The 16633-nt window shown below is 35.0% G+C and overlaps 3 protein-coding genes across 3 annotated transcripts; 1 reads left to right on the top strand and 2 right to left on the bottom strand.

Annotated features, from left to right (window-relative positions):
* Window positions 5293-7362, top strand: LOC109711551 (protein ALTERED XYLOGLUCAN 4-like). The gene is made up of 3 exons (XM_020234669.1): window positions 5293-5851; window positions 5943-6223; window positions 6398-7362. Exons 1-3 carry the CDS (start codon window positions 5500-5502, stop codon window positions 7160-7162), a joined length of 1398 nt encoding a protein of 465 aa, XP_020090258.1. The 5' UTR covers window positions 5293-5499; the 3' UTR covers window positions 7163-7362.
* LOC109711552 lies at window positions 7414-10474 on the bottom strand. Its single transcript, XM_020234670.1, has 2 exons — window positions 9578-10474; window positions 7414-7868 (listed from the first exon to the last, which is right to left on the bottom strand). Exon 1 carries the CDS (start codon window positions 10242-10244, stop codon window positions 9579-9581), a length of 666 nt encoding a protein of 221 aa, XP_020090259.1. The 5' UTR covers window positions 10245-10474; the 3' UTR covers window positions 7414-7868; window position 9578.
* Window positions 11057-14001, bottom strand: LOC109711553 (rac-like GTP-binding protein 3). Its single transcript, XM_020234671.1, has 8 exons — window positions 13495-14001; window positions 13230-13317; window positions 12994-13103; window positions 12820-12883; window positions 12342-12406; window positions 12148-12213; window positions 11782-11885; window positions 11057-11455 (listed from the first exon to the last, which is right to left on the bottom strand). Exons 1-8 carry the CDS (start codon window positions 13597-13599, stop codon window positions 11416-11418), a joined length of 642 nt encoding a protein of 213 aa, XP_020090260.1. The 5' UTR covers window positions 13600-14001; the 3' UTR covers window positions 11057-11415.

Below are 16633 nucleotides of genomic sequence, written 5' to 3'. Positions count from 1 at the left end.
AAATCCCACCTAATAATATTAGGTAATACTATGAAACATAAATTTTACACCCTCTTTATCTTTCTCTTCTCATTTATTTTTTACCCTTTTTTTGGCTCTTTTAGAACTGATAAGAGTTTGTATCCTTTTAAAAATTATCTAAAGTAACTAATAATATGGACAAGAAACCATTCCTAAAATGATACAAAAGCTCATAAACAATATCAACAACTCGAATTACTGCAGCTGGAGTTGGGTTAAACCCAAACAATTCTCATCTTCTAACCATCATCACTATTTAGTGGTTAGAAAACGTATAAAATATAGTAAGGAAAAACTTAATAAATATATTTGTACATGGTGAGCTACAGTTGATCCAATCAATAGATAACGTGGTAGGCCATGTTTAAGTAATAATTCTTATAATATAAAATATAATATAATATATACGGACTCACGGATCTACAAACATGTGGAATCCAGGTTGTATCCAGCTCATCACAATCAAATGAGCCGTGCGAAAGGAACATATACCTGCCTTGTTTTTTTTTAAAAGAAAATATATTTTTTTGTTTAAAATTTGTACCTGATTATTATATGATTAAAAGCGAAATAGGTAGAAAACATCCACCACAAGAAAAATTAAAACAAAATATTGGCCGAGTCAAAATAACTTAATTGGAGTGGGATCTTTGGTGGCCACCATCATTTGATCCCGGCTAAAATACATCTCTTGACTTACTGCATAAAAGATTTCTATACTATCAGTAGCATGAAAATTTTCATATCACTAAGTTATTTTAAATAATATAATTTTTAAATCAACGATCGGTTTCGTTGGATTTGATTTATACTATCGAAAGTATTTGAAAACTTAATTTTATAATTTTATGACATTATCTGACTAGTGATTAAAATGTCTCAAAATTGACAATTTTAATGGTCGGTGTGATACGTTATTGATAAAATTTTTATAGACTTTTTTTTTTACTATTTACAGTAAAATCAATATCTCTGATCTTAAATTCAAATATTTTATCATTATTTTTTATGAAATTTTTATTTTCAATCATTCATTTTTAAATTATTCTTTTGATAGATAAATAATATCGAAAAATTATAAAATTTAGTTTTTAAATNGTTATTGCTAAACTTTTTATAGACTTTTTTTTTTACTATTTACAGTAAGATCAATATCTCTGATCTTAAATTCAAATATTTTATCATTATTTTTTATGAAATTTTTATTTTCAATCATTTATTTTTAATCTATTCTTTTGATAGATAAATAATATCAAAAAATTATAAAATTTAGTTTTTAAATATTTTCAATAGTGTAGATCAAGTCTTACGAGCCGGTCATCAATTTGAAAGTCGTATCATTAAAAATAATTTTGTAATATAGAGGCCTCCGCGCTACCGACAGTACAGCAGCCGGGCTCTTAATTTTATACTTTTAATCAAAAAGCTAATAACTTTCACTAGTCTCATATCTTTTTTTTTTAATATTAAAAATCTAAAAGAATTTTATGATAGTAAGATCTACCCTTATAAGTAAGGTGTATATAACTATTATTTCTCCTCAGAAAAAAAAAAAGGAATACAATTTAATAGCATTTTTACTCTTTTTTTGACATTACTTATTATGAATATGCATTTGCCCCTTTGGTTTATTTTTTTAATTTTCTTTTTGTAATTTGGAGAAGGAAAAAGAAGTTTGACTAATTTGTTTTGTCAAGATTCCATGGGCCGATCCTCTTCATTTCGAGGCCCAAATAACTCGATCCTTAATCTCAAATAAAATCTAAAATTAATAATTAAAAAAAATCTCCTAGAACTAATAAATAGAACTAGTAAATATGAAAGCTATTTGGAAAAAAAAAAGGTTCGAAAATATGACATATAAAAATGAAACTACTAGAAATTTTGCGTAATATTTCTCCTATGAACACATTGATTTATTTATTCCTCTTCTCTTCTTATATATAAACTTTAGAGCATAATCATTAGGAATAACAACACATCTTTCAAGCTAACAAAATTTTAATTTGTTCTTAGTATAATAATTGTATAAATCTCTTACGCAATCACATATAGTTTGTGGTCCAGATTAATTTATTTTCTATTTTATGCAGATTAATTAAAAACTTGACGTGTTTGACTTAAATCAAATCAATGTTTTCCACGGAGGTTGACCAAATTTAAATGCTTCTCTCCACATTCAGTATTATTTTCACGTTTCCCCCACCTTTTTTGGACCATATTTTTTTCTCATTTATATGGTTTAAGTAACCTTAATTGACTCACTTAAAAGATTCAATGTTCTAATGTAATAAAGGATTGCTGTGATGATCAATAGAGGAGGCGCATTAAAATCCACATAATAAGTTATTTTTCTCCCCTTAACTATCCTATTTTAATTTTCCTAACGAAAGAAACAAATATATTTTTTTTATGCTTTTGTTTTTTGTTTAAAACATCAAAAGCTTGCAAGCAAATAAATTGTAAACAAAGAGTTCCATCACACAGCCAGTTGATGTTAAAATAATAATAATAATAGTAAAATGTAATATTCGAGGATAGAGATAAAATTTTTAATACTACAGTTAAATTAAATTGACCGTAAATAAGCAAACTTAAGATCTTATTGAGATACTATTGAGTTGCTTTTCTTTTGACTCAAAACAGAAGCTTAAAAGAGAATTTTAAGGGTGGTGATCAATGTCAAAAATTCGGTGACCAAACACCCCTGTGTTGTGCACTACGTTGTACAGTTTTGCTGGTCAAAATCATATGACTTTAATAAAAAAGTTTAAAATAATTTTTCATGTCTTGTCAATACTATTGCTAAACTGCATCAATTAATAATGAAAATTTGCAGTTTATTTAAATATTAATTGCTGCAAATTCGATATTCATTTTCATACGATTATCAAAATTTAGTAATAAAAATATTCTATGAAAACTGACCGTTTCTGACTCAAGTGGCAAAGGACTTGATAGTTAGTATCTGTAATTTTTTCTTTTTTGAGAGATAGATAGCATATTACCCGCTTCGTTTTATTTCATTTAGAAATAAACTTAGCTGGAAATGTGAATCAACTAGGATTCGAACTTGGGTTTCGGATACCAACCACCAAGTCCTTTGCCACTTGCTCTAGCGACGGTTGGTGGTATCTGAAGTATCAAGTTCGATTTTTTGTTGATTCATATTTTTAGTTAAATTTATTTTAAAAAAAAAGNAATCTAAAATTAATAATTAAAAAAAAATTTCCTACAACTAATAAATAGAACTAGTAAATATGAAAGCTATTTGGAAAAAAAAAAAAAGGTTCGAATATACAATTATTATACTAAGAACAAATTAAAATTTTGCGTAATATTTCTCCTATGAACACATTGATTTATTTATTCCTCTTCTCTTCTTATATATAAACTTCAGAGCATAATCATTAGGAATAACAACACATCTTTCAAGCTAACAAAATTTTAATTTGTTCTTAGTATAATAATTGTATAAATCTCTTACGCAATCACATATAGTTTGTGGTCCAGATTAATTTATAATCATTTTTAATGCAGATTAATTAAAAACTTGACGTGTTTGACAAAAATCAAATCAATGTTTTCCACGGAGGTTGACCAAATTTAAATGCTTCTCTCCAAATTCAGTATTATTTTCACGTTTCCCCCACCTTTTTTGGACCATATTTTTTTTTTCATTTATATGGTTTAAGTAACCTTAATTGACTCACTTAAAAGATTCAATGTTCTAATGTAATAAAGGATTGCTGTGATGATCAATAGAGGAGGCGCATTAAAATCCACATAATAAGTTACTTTTCCCCCCTTAATTACCGTAGTTTAATTTTCCTAACAAAGAAACAAATATTTTTTTTATGTTTTTTTTTTTTTTTGTTTAAACAATCAAAAGTTTGCAAGCAAATAAATTGTAAACAAAGAGTTCCATCACACAGCCATTTGATGTAATAATAATAATAATAATAATAATAGTAAAATGTAATATTCGAGGACAGAGATAAAATTTTTAAATACTACAGTTAAATTAAATTGACCGTAAATAAGCAAACTTAATTAAGATCTTATTGAGATACTATTGAGTTGCTTTTCTTTTGACTCAAAACAGAAGCTTAAAAGAGAAATTTAAGGGTGGTGATCAATGTCAAAAAATTCGGTGACCAAACACCCCTGTGTTGTGCACTACGTTGTACAGTTTTGCTGGTCAAATCATACGACTTTAATAAAAAAGTTTAAAATAATTTTTCATGTCTTGTCAACACTAATTGCTAAACCTGCATCAATTAATAATGAAAATTTACAGTTTATTTAAATATTAATTGCTGCAAATTCGATATTCATTTTCATACGATTATCAAAATTTAGTAATAAAAATATTTTATGAAAATTGACCGTTTCTGATGCAAGTGGCAAAAGCCTTGATAGTTGGTATCTGAAGTATCTTTTTTTTGAGAGATAGGTAGCACGTTACCCGCTTCGTTTTATTTCATTTAGAAATAAAATTAGCTGGAAATGTGAATCAACTAGGATTCGAACTTAGGTCCCGGTTACCAACCACCAAGCCCTTTGCCACTTGCTCTAAGGACGGTTGGTGGTATCTAAAGTATCAAGTTCAATTCTTTGTTGATTCATATTTTTAGTTAAATTTATTTTTTTTTTTTTAAATGAAGCAGATAATATGTTATCTATCTCTCAAACAAAAATTTATTAGATATTTTTTTTATTAAATCTTTTAATCTGAAGACTCTTCTCTTTCAATACATCCATGCATAAAATATGGCAAAGAACTATAGCCACAAAAGCCGCACATGTACTCTAACTAATTCAGCAATTAACTATGCTCTCCTATGCACCTATTTTGCACCCAGTACTAATCGTACGATCCACATGGCTCTCTAATTATCACTTATAGTTAATTTATTTTACACGAATTTAAATCATAGTTAATTTATATTATACGGATTTAAAATTTTATTCTAGTTTAATCAGGATTTCATTATAACTCTAACAATATTCTAGCGCGTTCTTGCCGTGGCTTTGCAAAAATTTCATTGACTAATTTGACCTCGCGTAATCTTAATGTCTGAGTTTTAGTCTAACCTACCTCAACCAGAAGCTAATAATTAAATAAATTAGGAGGATTACGACCACTTGTTTTGGTCTTTGTTGAACAAATTCTGGGTAAACAAATTGCAAAGCAAATGAGATGGAACATCTCATTTAATCCGGTGCGAACCGATTAAATAAGTTTAATCCACTTGGTTTAGATTCTTATTAGTAACTAATGTACAGCCACATGTGTGATTTCTTGCTAAAATGGAACTAATTTGGCCACCCAGCAACATATCTGGGTCAGGTTTGGTAAACTACTGGCATAATTGATTCAACAACTCCTACTAAACAATGTATTGAATTGAACAAATCAAGGAAGAGAATTGCATCTCTGCTACTATATGATTTCTTTTGTGAATTCAATTTAGCATGTCCCAGAACATGGCATCCCCTCACTCTCCCTCTACACCAAGATTACTGCAGTTCGCGACGGAGTGGAATGTGCTGCAAAAGAAGATAGGCTCCTTCTTGCTGCTTCTGCTTCTCCTCTCCGCGCTCTTTCTTCTGTCCATCTTGTATTCGTCGAGCACTTTAACTGTCACAACCGAGGAAGCCGTCAGCGAGGGCCCCCTGCTCGCAGCGCTTTTGGCGCCAACTGCACTGAGTTCGCCGCAGAAGCCTTCGCCAGAATCTAATGCTGCAACCTATGAAGCAGTGCATCAAAGCAACAGTAGTGTAGCACCTGTAACTGAAACCACTTCTCAGAGTCCTGTTTCTGATGGTAGTAACTGCCACATTTGCTTGTTATGATTATACTAAGTCAATTATATTTAACACTAAGATTTGCTGAGAGATAGTTTTTGTGGGTGCAGTGGAGGATAAATGTGAGATGTCTAGGGGGAAGTGGGTGGCAGAACCGCGAGGGCCGCTTTATACCAATGTGACGTGCCCGACCATACCGGATTTTAAGAACTGCATGAAGTACGGGAAGCATCCGGGCTTTCTTTACTGGAGATGGAAACCGGACAGGTACGATTTGCCGAGGTTCGAGCCCGAGAGGTTTCTGAACATTGTTCAAGGGAAGAAGCTGGCGTTCATCGGCGACTCGCTGGCTAGGAACCAGATGGAGTCTCTCCTGTGTCTGTTATCTCAGGTATATATTGATCTAATCTTAGTGTGACTTCCATATTTGTCAAATTTGTAGTATGAACATTTTCTTATATTCTCTGTTTATCATTCCTGAAATTGTATTATGTACTAAAATCAGATGCCTATTAATCATTTTCTCTGCATATTTACGAACTAAAACTCGCTTCGAATCTCACAGGCAGAAACACCAATAGACGTATACAAGGATCGTACCGACAGGTTCCGAACATGGTTTTTCCCCTCGCACAATTTCACTCTCATGGTCATGTGGACTGAGTTCTACGTACAGCGAGAACCGAGAGTCGTAAACGGATCAGAAACGGGATCATTCAACATACACGTAGACAAGATCAACACAAACTGGACCTCACAGCTCTCCGAACTAAACTACGCGGTCATATCCGGCGGGAATTGGTTCTTCAGAATAAACTACCTGTACGAAGACGACAAGATCGTAGGCTGCGTCAACTGTTGGGAGAAGAACATAACCGATTTTGGTATTCCATACGCCGTTCGAAGGGTGGTCCGAAAAGCACTTGAGAGTATAAGCGCTTGCGGAAACTGCGACGGGCTCGTAACTTTTCTGAGGACCTACACACCCCCACACTTTGAGAATGGGTCATGGTTCAGTGGGGGTTACTGCAATAAGACAAAGCCACTGGATGAGAGTGACTTGAATTTGAATGGCATTGAGTGGGAGTTGAGAAAGATTCAGAATGAGGAGATTGAGAGGGTGAGGGAGAAGAGTGGAGGGAAAAAGTTTGGGCTTTTGGATGTTACAAAGGCTATGATGCTAAGAGCTGACGCGCACCCTGGTGCAGATTATGACAAGAGATGGGTGAGAAATGCAAATGACTGCTTGCATTGGTGCCTGCCTGGGCCTGTTGATATGTGGAATGAGGTTCTTCTGCAGGATATTATCAAGAATTCGTCGGTCGAGTAATCAAAATTCTTTACCCTTCTTACTTTGGCCCGATTGAAAATTGTCATCTGACCTTTTTTTTTTAAAAAAAAAAAGCGATTTTATGCATCAAGTTCTTTTATCTTGCTTGAGAGAGCACGAATATACCGTCGAAATTTAATTGCCTGTATCATATTATTGTAACATGAGTAGCTGCAGAAATGTGAAACCTTAATTGTTAATTATTATCTTCACTAAAGGTAACAAACAGAGTCTGCTGAAAACACCAAAGATGCAAGATAATAAGCCGAAAAACTTCTTTGTAATGTCCACATCAAACGGCTAAATAACCGATAAATCAGATTTGGCCACATAAATCTAAAACCTATTGATGGCCAAACGACTAAAATAACCTTACAATTAAGGGGATGAGGAGGACAAGCAGTAAAGTGATCAACAAACTTACATCCACTTGCTTCGAATGGATGTTAAAAAGAAAAAAAATAAAATAAGAAATGTTAAAAGACATGATCAATGCGCCAGTAATTGAGAAGCCTCTGTGAACAAGATAGAGAGTAGACAGAGGAACCGAGAGCGATGTGCTTCGCCTTCTTAAAACGCGCTTTCTTCCATTAACCTCAGGGGCCAATGAGTTAAATTAGAAGTAAGAAAAGCCACCTCCCCTATATAGTACTTGCTGATGCAATGTTCTTCTTGTATAGATGTTTGATGTTTAACCAAATAAGACCTGCCATTAGAAAATGCATTAGCAACTTCTCCGAAGCACGTATAGCACCATAATACTTGATACGGTGTGATGCAAATCTAGTAACTACAATGAGAATTGCTGTGACTCCAAGGTTTTGCTTCAATGTTGGATCACAATCAAATAAATACAATATTATCTACCAACTAGATCTCTCAAAGTGCGCATCAAGCAAGTCAAAGCATCAAACCAGAAAACGAAACCTAATCAAATTAATCACCAATTGAGTACACATTTTTTAATTTCAGGAGCTTCCCTCGTACATTTCAGCCTGAATTGACCACAATTCTGTTGCGTAGACAGCGATGGATAAATTTAAATTAATGACTATGAGTGACGATAAAATAAGTAAAATATGCAAGTAATTTAGTTTTTTCCTTGACTATATCATCAAATTAATTCACAAAAGTGTCCCAGCATGATGTGCATATCTAGACTATAGAGACTCTAGAGTAGCATCTAAAAAAGAGAGAACATATGTTGCTTGCTTGAGAGATGGCATTGCTTATAATGGTTGCGAGTAAATTATAGACAGATATAACTTCTTTTAGTTAAGAAACAGATGATTATGTATATATGACCAAAAGCAGAAGCACTCATTTGAAGCTTCTTGTTGCGGTGATAGCAGAATGCTTTCGAGGGTTCGATGCAGGTGCCTCTGGAGCTTCTAACGTGCAACTTGAGTGTATAATGATCAAAGAAGTTTCTTAGAAGGAATTGAAAAATGGTTATAAGCCAGATATCATAAACATGCCTACTTTTTGATGACCTGGAAAGAAAGGAATTTGGACCCTAGCTCGTAGGATGATAATTGCAAAAGCCCTAATTTGCTACCAACACAAATGTTAACTCATTGCCTACTTATTCAACTAACCTAATTTATTCAACTGACTCATCTGAAACAACCTACTTAAATGACCCTTTATACACTTATCCAATCAACTCATTTTTCAAAAACTCTATAACCTGCATGTGTCCTTAAAAGTCATCATATTAAACATGACAAACCCTCTTATCCAACTAAAACCCATCTGAAGCATGCATTCGTAAGCTACTGGTCCTACGTGTTCAATTCAAAAGCTAACAGCAGCCTTTTCTAGAATTAAAGATCCATATCTAAATTTTTAGGACAGAGACTGCGGTTCAAAACAACATTTGAACTGCTCAAAACTTCAGAGCAAGACTGCTTTGCCTCTTCTTATGCAAATTTCACAGCAAGTATACATGAATCACTTTTTGGATCAACTCAGATAATACCTCATGTTACAAAAAAGTAATGCACACAGAAATTACCAGCAACTAATGAAGAAAAAGGAGACAAGATCTATAGTCAATATGAGATTTTGCAACTGTAATATAACTATGAAGACATTAAAAAACAGGACTTTTAGAACAGATGAACTCGTTCTACTTCGGACTCGACAACTATCCCAAGATAACACAACTTCAAGAACAGGGCACGAGGTGTACTTCATGATTCGTAACTAATTTGATTTTTTCCCATCACCAAGATCAAATTTTGACAGCAGAATCCAATTCAACTATCTAAGAAAATATGCAACTTGAAGAACCGGACCCGACGTTGTGCTTTGCGAGTCAGACTCGTTCAATTTTTCCGCATCAGCAAGATCAAATTTTTACAGCAGATTCCAATCACATCCCCAAAACTCGCTTAAAATTTAAACAGATACCTCAGGATTCGCCGCCGAGGGGGAAGGTGAAGATCTCCCGAACAGGGGAGAACTCGACGACCCCGATGTCCATGGCGTAGCCCGACACGGGGAGCTTGAGATCGCGGAGGATACAAAACGCCTCGGCCATGCGGGCTCTGGGCACGTCCTCGGCCACGGCGCAGTGGGGGACCCACGAATCGGGTCGGAACCCCTCGGGCGCCTCGATCCCCTCCTTCTTGAGCACCTCGCAGAGCTGGGCGTGGAGGCCGAGGAGCGCGGCGGTGGGGGTGGGCGCGAGGAAGAGGACGCCGCCGCCGCCGCCATCGCCATCGGCGGAGGGGGAAGGGGAGGGGAAGGAGGCGACGGAGGAGAGGGAGAGCGGTAGGGGGTCGACGCGGGAGGAGAGGGAGCGGAGCGGGGAGAGGAGGCGGAGGGGGTCGGGTGGGGAGGGGGATGCGGGGAAGGAGAGGAGGGTGAGGTGGGGGCGCGCCGAGATGTCGATGAGGCGGGTGCTGATTTGGCGTCGGGCGAGCACGTTCCACGCCTTGAGCACCTGGTTCTCCAGCGCCGGGTCGAAGTACAGCTCCACCGCATACCCTCCTACTCCTCCGCCGCCCTGGGGCTCCGCCATCGCGTCGGCGGCGCCGCCGCCACCGCCGCCGCCGACGACGGTGGGCTGCGACATCTCCGTCGCCGTAGAGGAGAGAGAGAGAGAGAGAGAGAGAGAGAGAGAGTTAAAGGGGAAAGGGCGAGAAATCGGGGGTGTTGGGTTTTGGGTTTTGTAGATTCATGGCGGGTTTGCGGATCAGAGATGTGAGCCGCGGTTCGGGTACGATTTTCGGGTACGATTCTCGCCGGTTGTTGTGGCAGAGTTCGATTTTGGCTTCAGGAAATGCCACAGCCACCCAAAATGTCCCCCAATGTCTAGAGATTTTTTCTTTTTGGCTTTTCTTCTTTTTTTAATTTTTTCTTCCTATGCAGGGTAGATATATTCTATTCTATAGAGATGAAATAATGCTGATACAAAATAAAAATATTTAATTTGATGTTGGTATTTCTATAATAGGAAATAGTTTTCAATTCACCAAATACATCAGAGAAATTACTCTCTACTTAAAATCAAATCTAAAGAGAATTTATTTTGTATCAGCATTATTTCATCTCTATAGAATNAATAAAAATATTTAATTTGATGTTGCTATTTCTATAATAGGAAATAGTTTTCAATTCACCAAATACATCAGAGAAATTACTCTCTACTTAAAATCAAATCTAAAGAGAATTTATTCATTTTTCATTCCGAAGAATTCAATGGATTTCAATCACAAAGATTAGTAACTACTAAATGAATGCACAAAATCCCTCTAAATTAGTGAGGATTCTAATAATGTAACATCTAAGTATGACAATGTAGATAATTTTACTCATAAAACAAAATGAACATAGAAATAGTAATGGGCATTCCGCAAGCTAAAATGTTACATAGCATATATCGTCTTTAAATTTTGAAACCATTTTTATAAGTCGTCGACAATCGGTGAAAGAGTGATCATTAGATTGCCTTAAACAAGGTCAAACATATCTAATATGAGCTGCAAATAGCATGATACACAGAACACTCCGATACCGGTTAATACACGCAGTTCTTTGACTAGTAAAAAAAAGGAAAAAGAAGAAAAGAAAAATGACAAACAAGGAAAACTGTTTGATCTATTCTTGAAGCAACAGTTGGAAATTTACATAATCTAAGAACAAATGCACCGCTAGCTCGAGCCTCGATGTATAATAGTATTTGGGTCACGTTTCAGGTTAAGCAATTGTGTTTTGAAGACCACAGCAACATTTCTGGAGTAGCTTCACTTGAAACATACAAGTCTCCTTCCACAAAAGATGTTTCTGCAGTTGCGACATGTTAGTAATCAAATATTAGAACATTCGCGAAAAAACGATCATGAACATCTCGGTTTAGCTATAGACATCATAGAAGCCACAAATTTAAAGTAAATAACACTAGAACAATGATGTGAAAAATCTACAAACCTTTTTTTCTGCCTTCGAAAGTAATCTAAACAGCTGAAGTTTGATATTATTTAGTAGACGTATTGCTGTTACAATCGTATGAAACGATTATGTGCAGTGATTGATTGCTTGCTAAATAAAATATAAACATTTTTAAGCTCATGAGAAGGGGTTTTGCGAGTAAGGGATATTTATTTGCTTACAATACTGAACATCCGCGTCGTTGCTTCTTTTTCTTCTTTTCCTTCTGCTTTTGCGGAGGCTGGATAACCACCTTGATGGCAGCATCAAACACAGCTTTGACATTCTGCAGCAGGTGTTTTTGACAAAAAAATACTTAAGAATCAAGAACTGTGCACTTACAGGTAAAGAAACATCCGAAACTCAGTGACTACAACGAACCATCATATATGCCCAGGTTACGATAAATAGATCTCGCCGTACGGACCAATATTTTAAATCAACGACCCAAATGTTTCACATAACACACATGTAATGTGATAAAGTCACGTGTCCTGAGCCGTAAAAACAAATGGTCGCTAATCTCCAAGAAGCACTTTTGAATTTACCTGCTGAGTTTTTGAGCTACACTCTATATAATACGCAGCGCCAATTTGCCTCCGAAGCTCCTCTCCCTGTGAGAAAAAAGAGAAAGGAAAGGATGAAAAGGACCTGCTATTTTGACGTGTCGCATTAATTAGTATAAAATGAAAAGAACAGAAGCTCTAGCAACCTCAATACTCCCACAGAGTAGGTACAATACCTGTGCAGTAGTAACAGGTATCATGCCGGGGTGATCCAATAAATAGTGCTTATCTTCACGAAGATCTGTAAAAGATAAATATGTAGACACTCATTTAACAACTAATGAAAAGAAAATGCAAAATATATGTTAAATTTTATGTACAACGAACAAAGTTACAATAAGTAAATTTCTATATACTAAGGCGAGACCGCCATCAATCTACCGAATCCAATCAATCTGCCCTGCTACTATCGTCAGAGAAGAACCGAATCCTCCCATAAGAAGATATAGAACAAACTATCTGAAGCCATCAGCAGGTTCAAATTGCTCTAGTCAACAATGTATGGAACACAATTATTATCACGGAAACTAAAATAGACGCTCAATCGAACAAGTAGTAGTTAACACAGATCATAGTCTCGCACGCAGATATAACCAACTGAAGGAAACTCTGAAATGGGCCAATTTTAAATGTGGAATTTTTTGCACTACTCACCCAATTTAGTGCCAACCAACACAATAGGGACTCCAGGGGCATAATGCTGAAGCTCAGGAATCCACTGCAACAGTAACATGATAAAAAAAAATTAATTAAGTGCATTGAAAAAGGGGGTAAATAGTTTATAAAATCAATTTATAACACATGGTTATATTGTGATCATATTAAAACCTTTTTCATGACATTTTCGTAGCTTGCGCGGCTCACTAGGGAGAAAGCAAGCACAAAAACATCTGCCCCTCGGTAGCTTAATGGCCTCAATCTGTTATAATCCTCCTGCCCTGTTAAATATTAAGCACCAAATTTTTTAATAAAAATTCAAACCATAGGAGTAATGTGGGATTACAAGTACACTATTTTATAACTCCCTGATAAATTGAGTGAAATGCACAAAATAAATTATTTACCAGCAGTATCCCAGAGGCCTAAATTCACAGTGGTTCCATCAACAACCACATTTGCACTGAAGTTATCAAACACAGTGGGTATGTAGTCCTAAATAACAGTAAACAAAAAAAGAAAAACCCAGTAATTGTAACGAATGGGACATGAGAACAGAAGATATTTAGAATCTAAAACAACTAAAATTAGAGGGAAAAAAGGTTAAAAAAAAAAAGGGGGAAAAAACCCAAATTGGTTTGTTTTAATTAAAAAAAAAGGGGAGTAATCTACAGTTGGGAATTTGTTGCTGGTGTAGCAGATGAGCATGCAGGTTTTCCCAACGGCTCCATCCCCAACGGTCACACACTTGATGAACCTTGAAGCGCTTGATGCCATCTCTCTTTTGGCTTAAAACCCAAGATAAAGAAGAGAGAGAGAGAGAGAGAGAGAGAGAGAGAGAGAGAGAGAGAGAGAGAGCACAAAGAGCGAGGGAGAAAGGAGAGAACTGTGTGGGTGTGTTGTATAGCTTTTCTTTTTTTCACAAGGGAAAGGAGAGGTTGATCACATGATTCTCACTACAAAAGCTCTTATTTTTATTTTTATTTTTTTGTTTCCCTCTCCCTTGTGTCATGTATGTAAACAAAATCCTCTCTTTTCTCTCTCACTTTACTCAATCACTTGAAGGGGAAAAGAAAAGAGCCTCCTTTTTCCCCCTTATTGTTGGTATCAAGGAAAGAGAGAGAAAGAAACAAAGGGTTGTTTGATATAAAGTGTGTGTGTGTGTGTGTGAGAGAGAGAGAGAGAGAGAGAGAGAGAGAGAGAGAGATAGGGGAGGGGATAGCTTGGAGACCAAGTGAGCTGGATTTTGCTGACATGTTAGGGGTGGTAAATGCACCTTCATGTGCATGGCCATTTGATACAAAAATTTATTGCTGCATAAATATATTTTACCAGTAATATTACATTATTATACATCATTTTTTTTGCACAACTGTACAGAGCATTTTTCAGTAACTGTTATAATTTATGAAGATAGATTTTTTTTAATCCTTCAATTTATATTGTTAATTTTAGACCAACTTAGATGATTGGGTGATAAATTTTTGAATTTTGCTATTTTATTTCATATTAAGATAACATTTTAATCTTAAATTTTGGATTATTAAAGAGTCTCCCTTTAATTTTAATTTGATCATATTTCCCAAGCTGGTTTTAAGTGAAATTGTGAGGTGTCCAGTAATGGATGATGAGTCTCCCTGTATTCTGAACAAATTCCAAAAAATTTCTGCATATAATCTGTATCTTATTATAGCTGCCCCAAAAGCACTTTTTCCATGTTTTTTTCAATGAAGCCAAAGCTTTGTTAACTATTGCTTGCTCATAAGTCATAACCAAATGTGGGGACCTTGGGCCATTGGAGCCATAATAAGAGTAAATTTACACTGTAGAGTTCTCCACCTAACTTAGTTTCAGAACCATATTTAATTATTTCGACTAAATTATAGAAATTTTTTTATAAATATTTATTTTTTAATTTTTATTTTAATTTTAAAAAATTTATATTTTACGCCATCAATATTTTAAGTTTGTGCATTTCGTCCACTCCCATCAGAGTTCCATCATTATTTCGTTAATTTTTTATAATTTATATCGAAAATATCTTTCAAAATAATAAAAATATATAAAAAATATTTTTTTCTTATAAAATAATTAAGGGCAATTTGATTATTTTTTCCTCTTTATTCTGAAAATATTTCTGAAATTTTAAGAGGTAAAATAAAATTTTTTGAAAATTTATGAATTAAAAGTGAAAAAACGGATATTTTCGATATTTAGCCGATTTGTTTTCATTTATTTAATAGAGACCTAAAGTTTCTAAGTGTAATCAATACCTTTTATAACTACACAATAGTATCTTTCTTACCCATTAATCCAGGAGTATATTATATCATTATTATTATTATTATTATTATTATGTAAACACTATACTTCAACTTTTAACTACAGAAAAATAAGGAGGTGTCAAAGCCTTGGGAGAGAGCACAAAAAGAGTAAAAAGGTGAGGCTTGCGTACGAAGAATCGTATTGGAGAAAATGCTTCACCGACTAGATCTTAAAAGCTGCTTTTATTTCGTGTACCCTACTGCTGCTGCTACGAGGTTGGTTGTTTTTGTAAAATGAATATAAGTTTTGAGATCTCTGAATAAAATTGATTGCTACAAATGAAACATGACAAAATCTCGTGACAGGGGATAAGTGATGCCCATAACGTTTTATTCGACAAGCAATAAAAGTTTACCCAATTTCGGTGAATGTGTCCCTTTCTCCACATCCATTAAGAATCTCACGCCTTGTGTGTTGATTGGGTTCTAATGTTCTTCACCCAAAAAATAAGAAAAAGAAATTAAAAAATTTGCTTAAATTTAAATTTTTATTAAATTTACCCAAAGTTTCATTAAAGCAAATAAGGTTTATCATTTCTTAGTAATAATATTATCTAAGCTAAAACACAATTACACGAGATTGATACAATTCTCTCAAACGAATAACTGTATGTACTGGTCCCCAACCCTGCTGATGCAGAGTTTAAAACAAACACGGGCGCAAAAATAAAAATACACCGATAAAATGATTCTCATGATGCAAAGAGTAACATATTAACTAGCTTCAAAAGCAAGTAATACAAGGCCAAACAAGTAGATGACATTAAAGAGTTGGCGAGGGGCCCTTAAATACATCTCACTTCAGCTGGAAGAAACGCTCTTCTGAGTTAGGTGGAAGTGGAATTGAGAATGTCCAACTTTTAAGAAAAGCCCCAAAGATAACACAAACACATTATTGTTAGGAAAAAAGTAGTAAGTGGATGTACCACACACAGTGGAATGCCCTTTAAGGTACATTAGTAAAGCCACATTATTATTCTCTCTCAATTGCATGGCCCCTTGCTCTCATATTGCTTCTACTTAACACTTGGACACGAGCACACTGCAAAATTCGGTATGTTTTGCCCCAGTAATCATCACTATACAGTTCCACACTAAGTAACTTCAAATACATCAACACATGCTAAAGATCATTATGGATGATAAATTTTTTTTCATCGAAAGCAAAACATCTTCTCTTGTGTTTGCGCGCCAGTTGTTTCTTGCTTGGAGAATCTGCTGAAAAATGGAAAGCTTTGACGGCATGAAATACCATACGTATAATTTGAGTTGAACGGAAGCATTGTTTTCATGGAACTGAACTCTTGGTTTTGACTGTTTCCTCACAGCTGTGACACAGCCTGTGTCCCTGCTAGGACAATTCAACTAACTCAAAAATTACCAATTACACCTCGGCTAAATAGAGTGCATCAACTTGACAAAACCAGCTATCTCCTATCTATTATATATAAGTGCTGCACTACAAATGTGACTCACGCGTATGACAG

The sequence above is a fragment of the Ananas comosus genome, linkage group 6 (assembly GCF_001540865.1).
Source record: "Ananas comosus cultivar F153 linkage group 6, ASM154086v1, whole genome shotgun sequence".
Taxonomy (NCBI): Eukaryota; Viridiplantae; Streptophyta; class Magnoliopsida; order Poales; family Bromeliaceae; genus Ananas; species Ananas comosus.
Note: the sequence above shows the minus strand (reverse complement) of the source record. Positions and strands in the feature narration are given on the sequence as shown.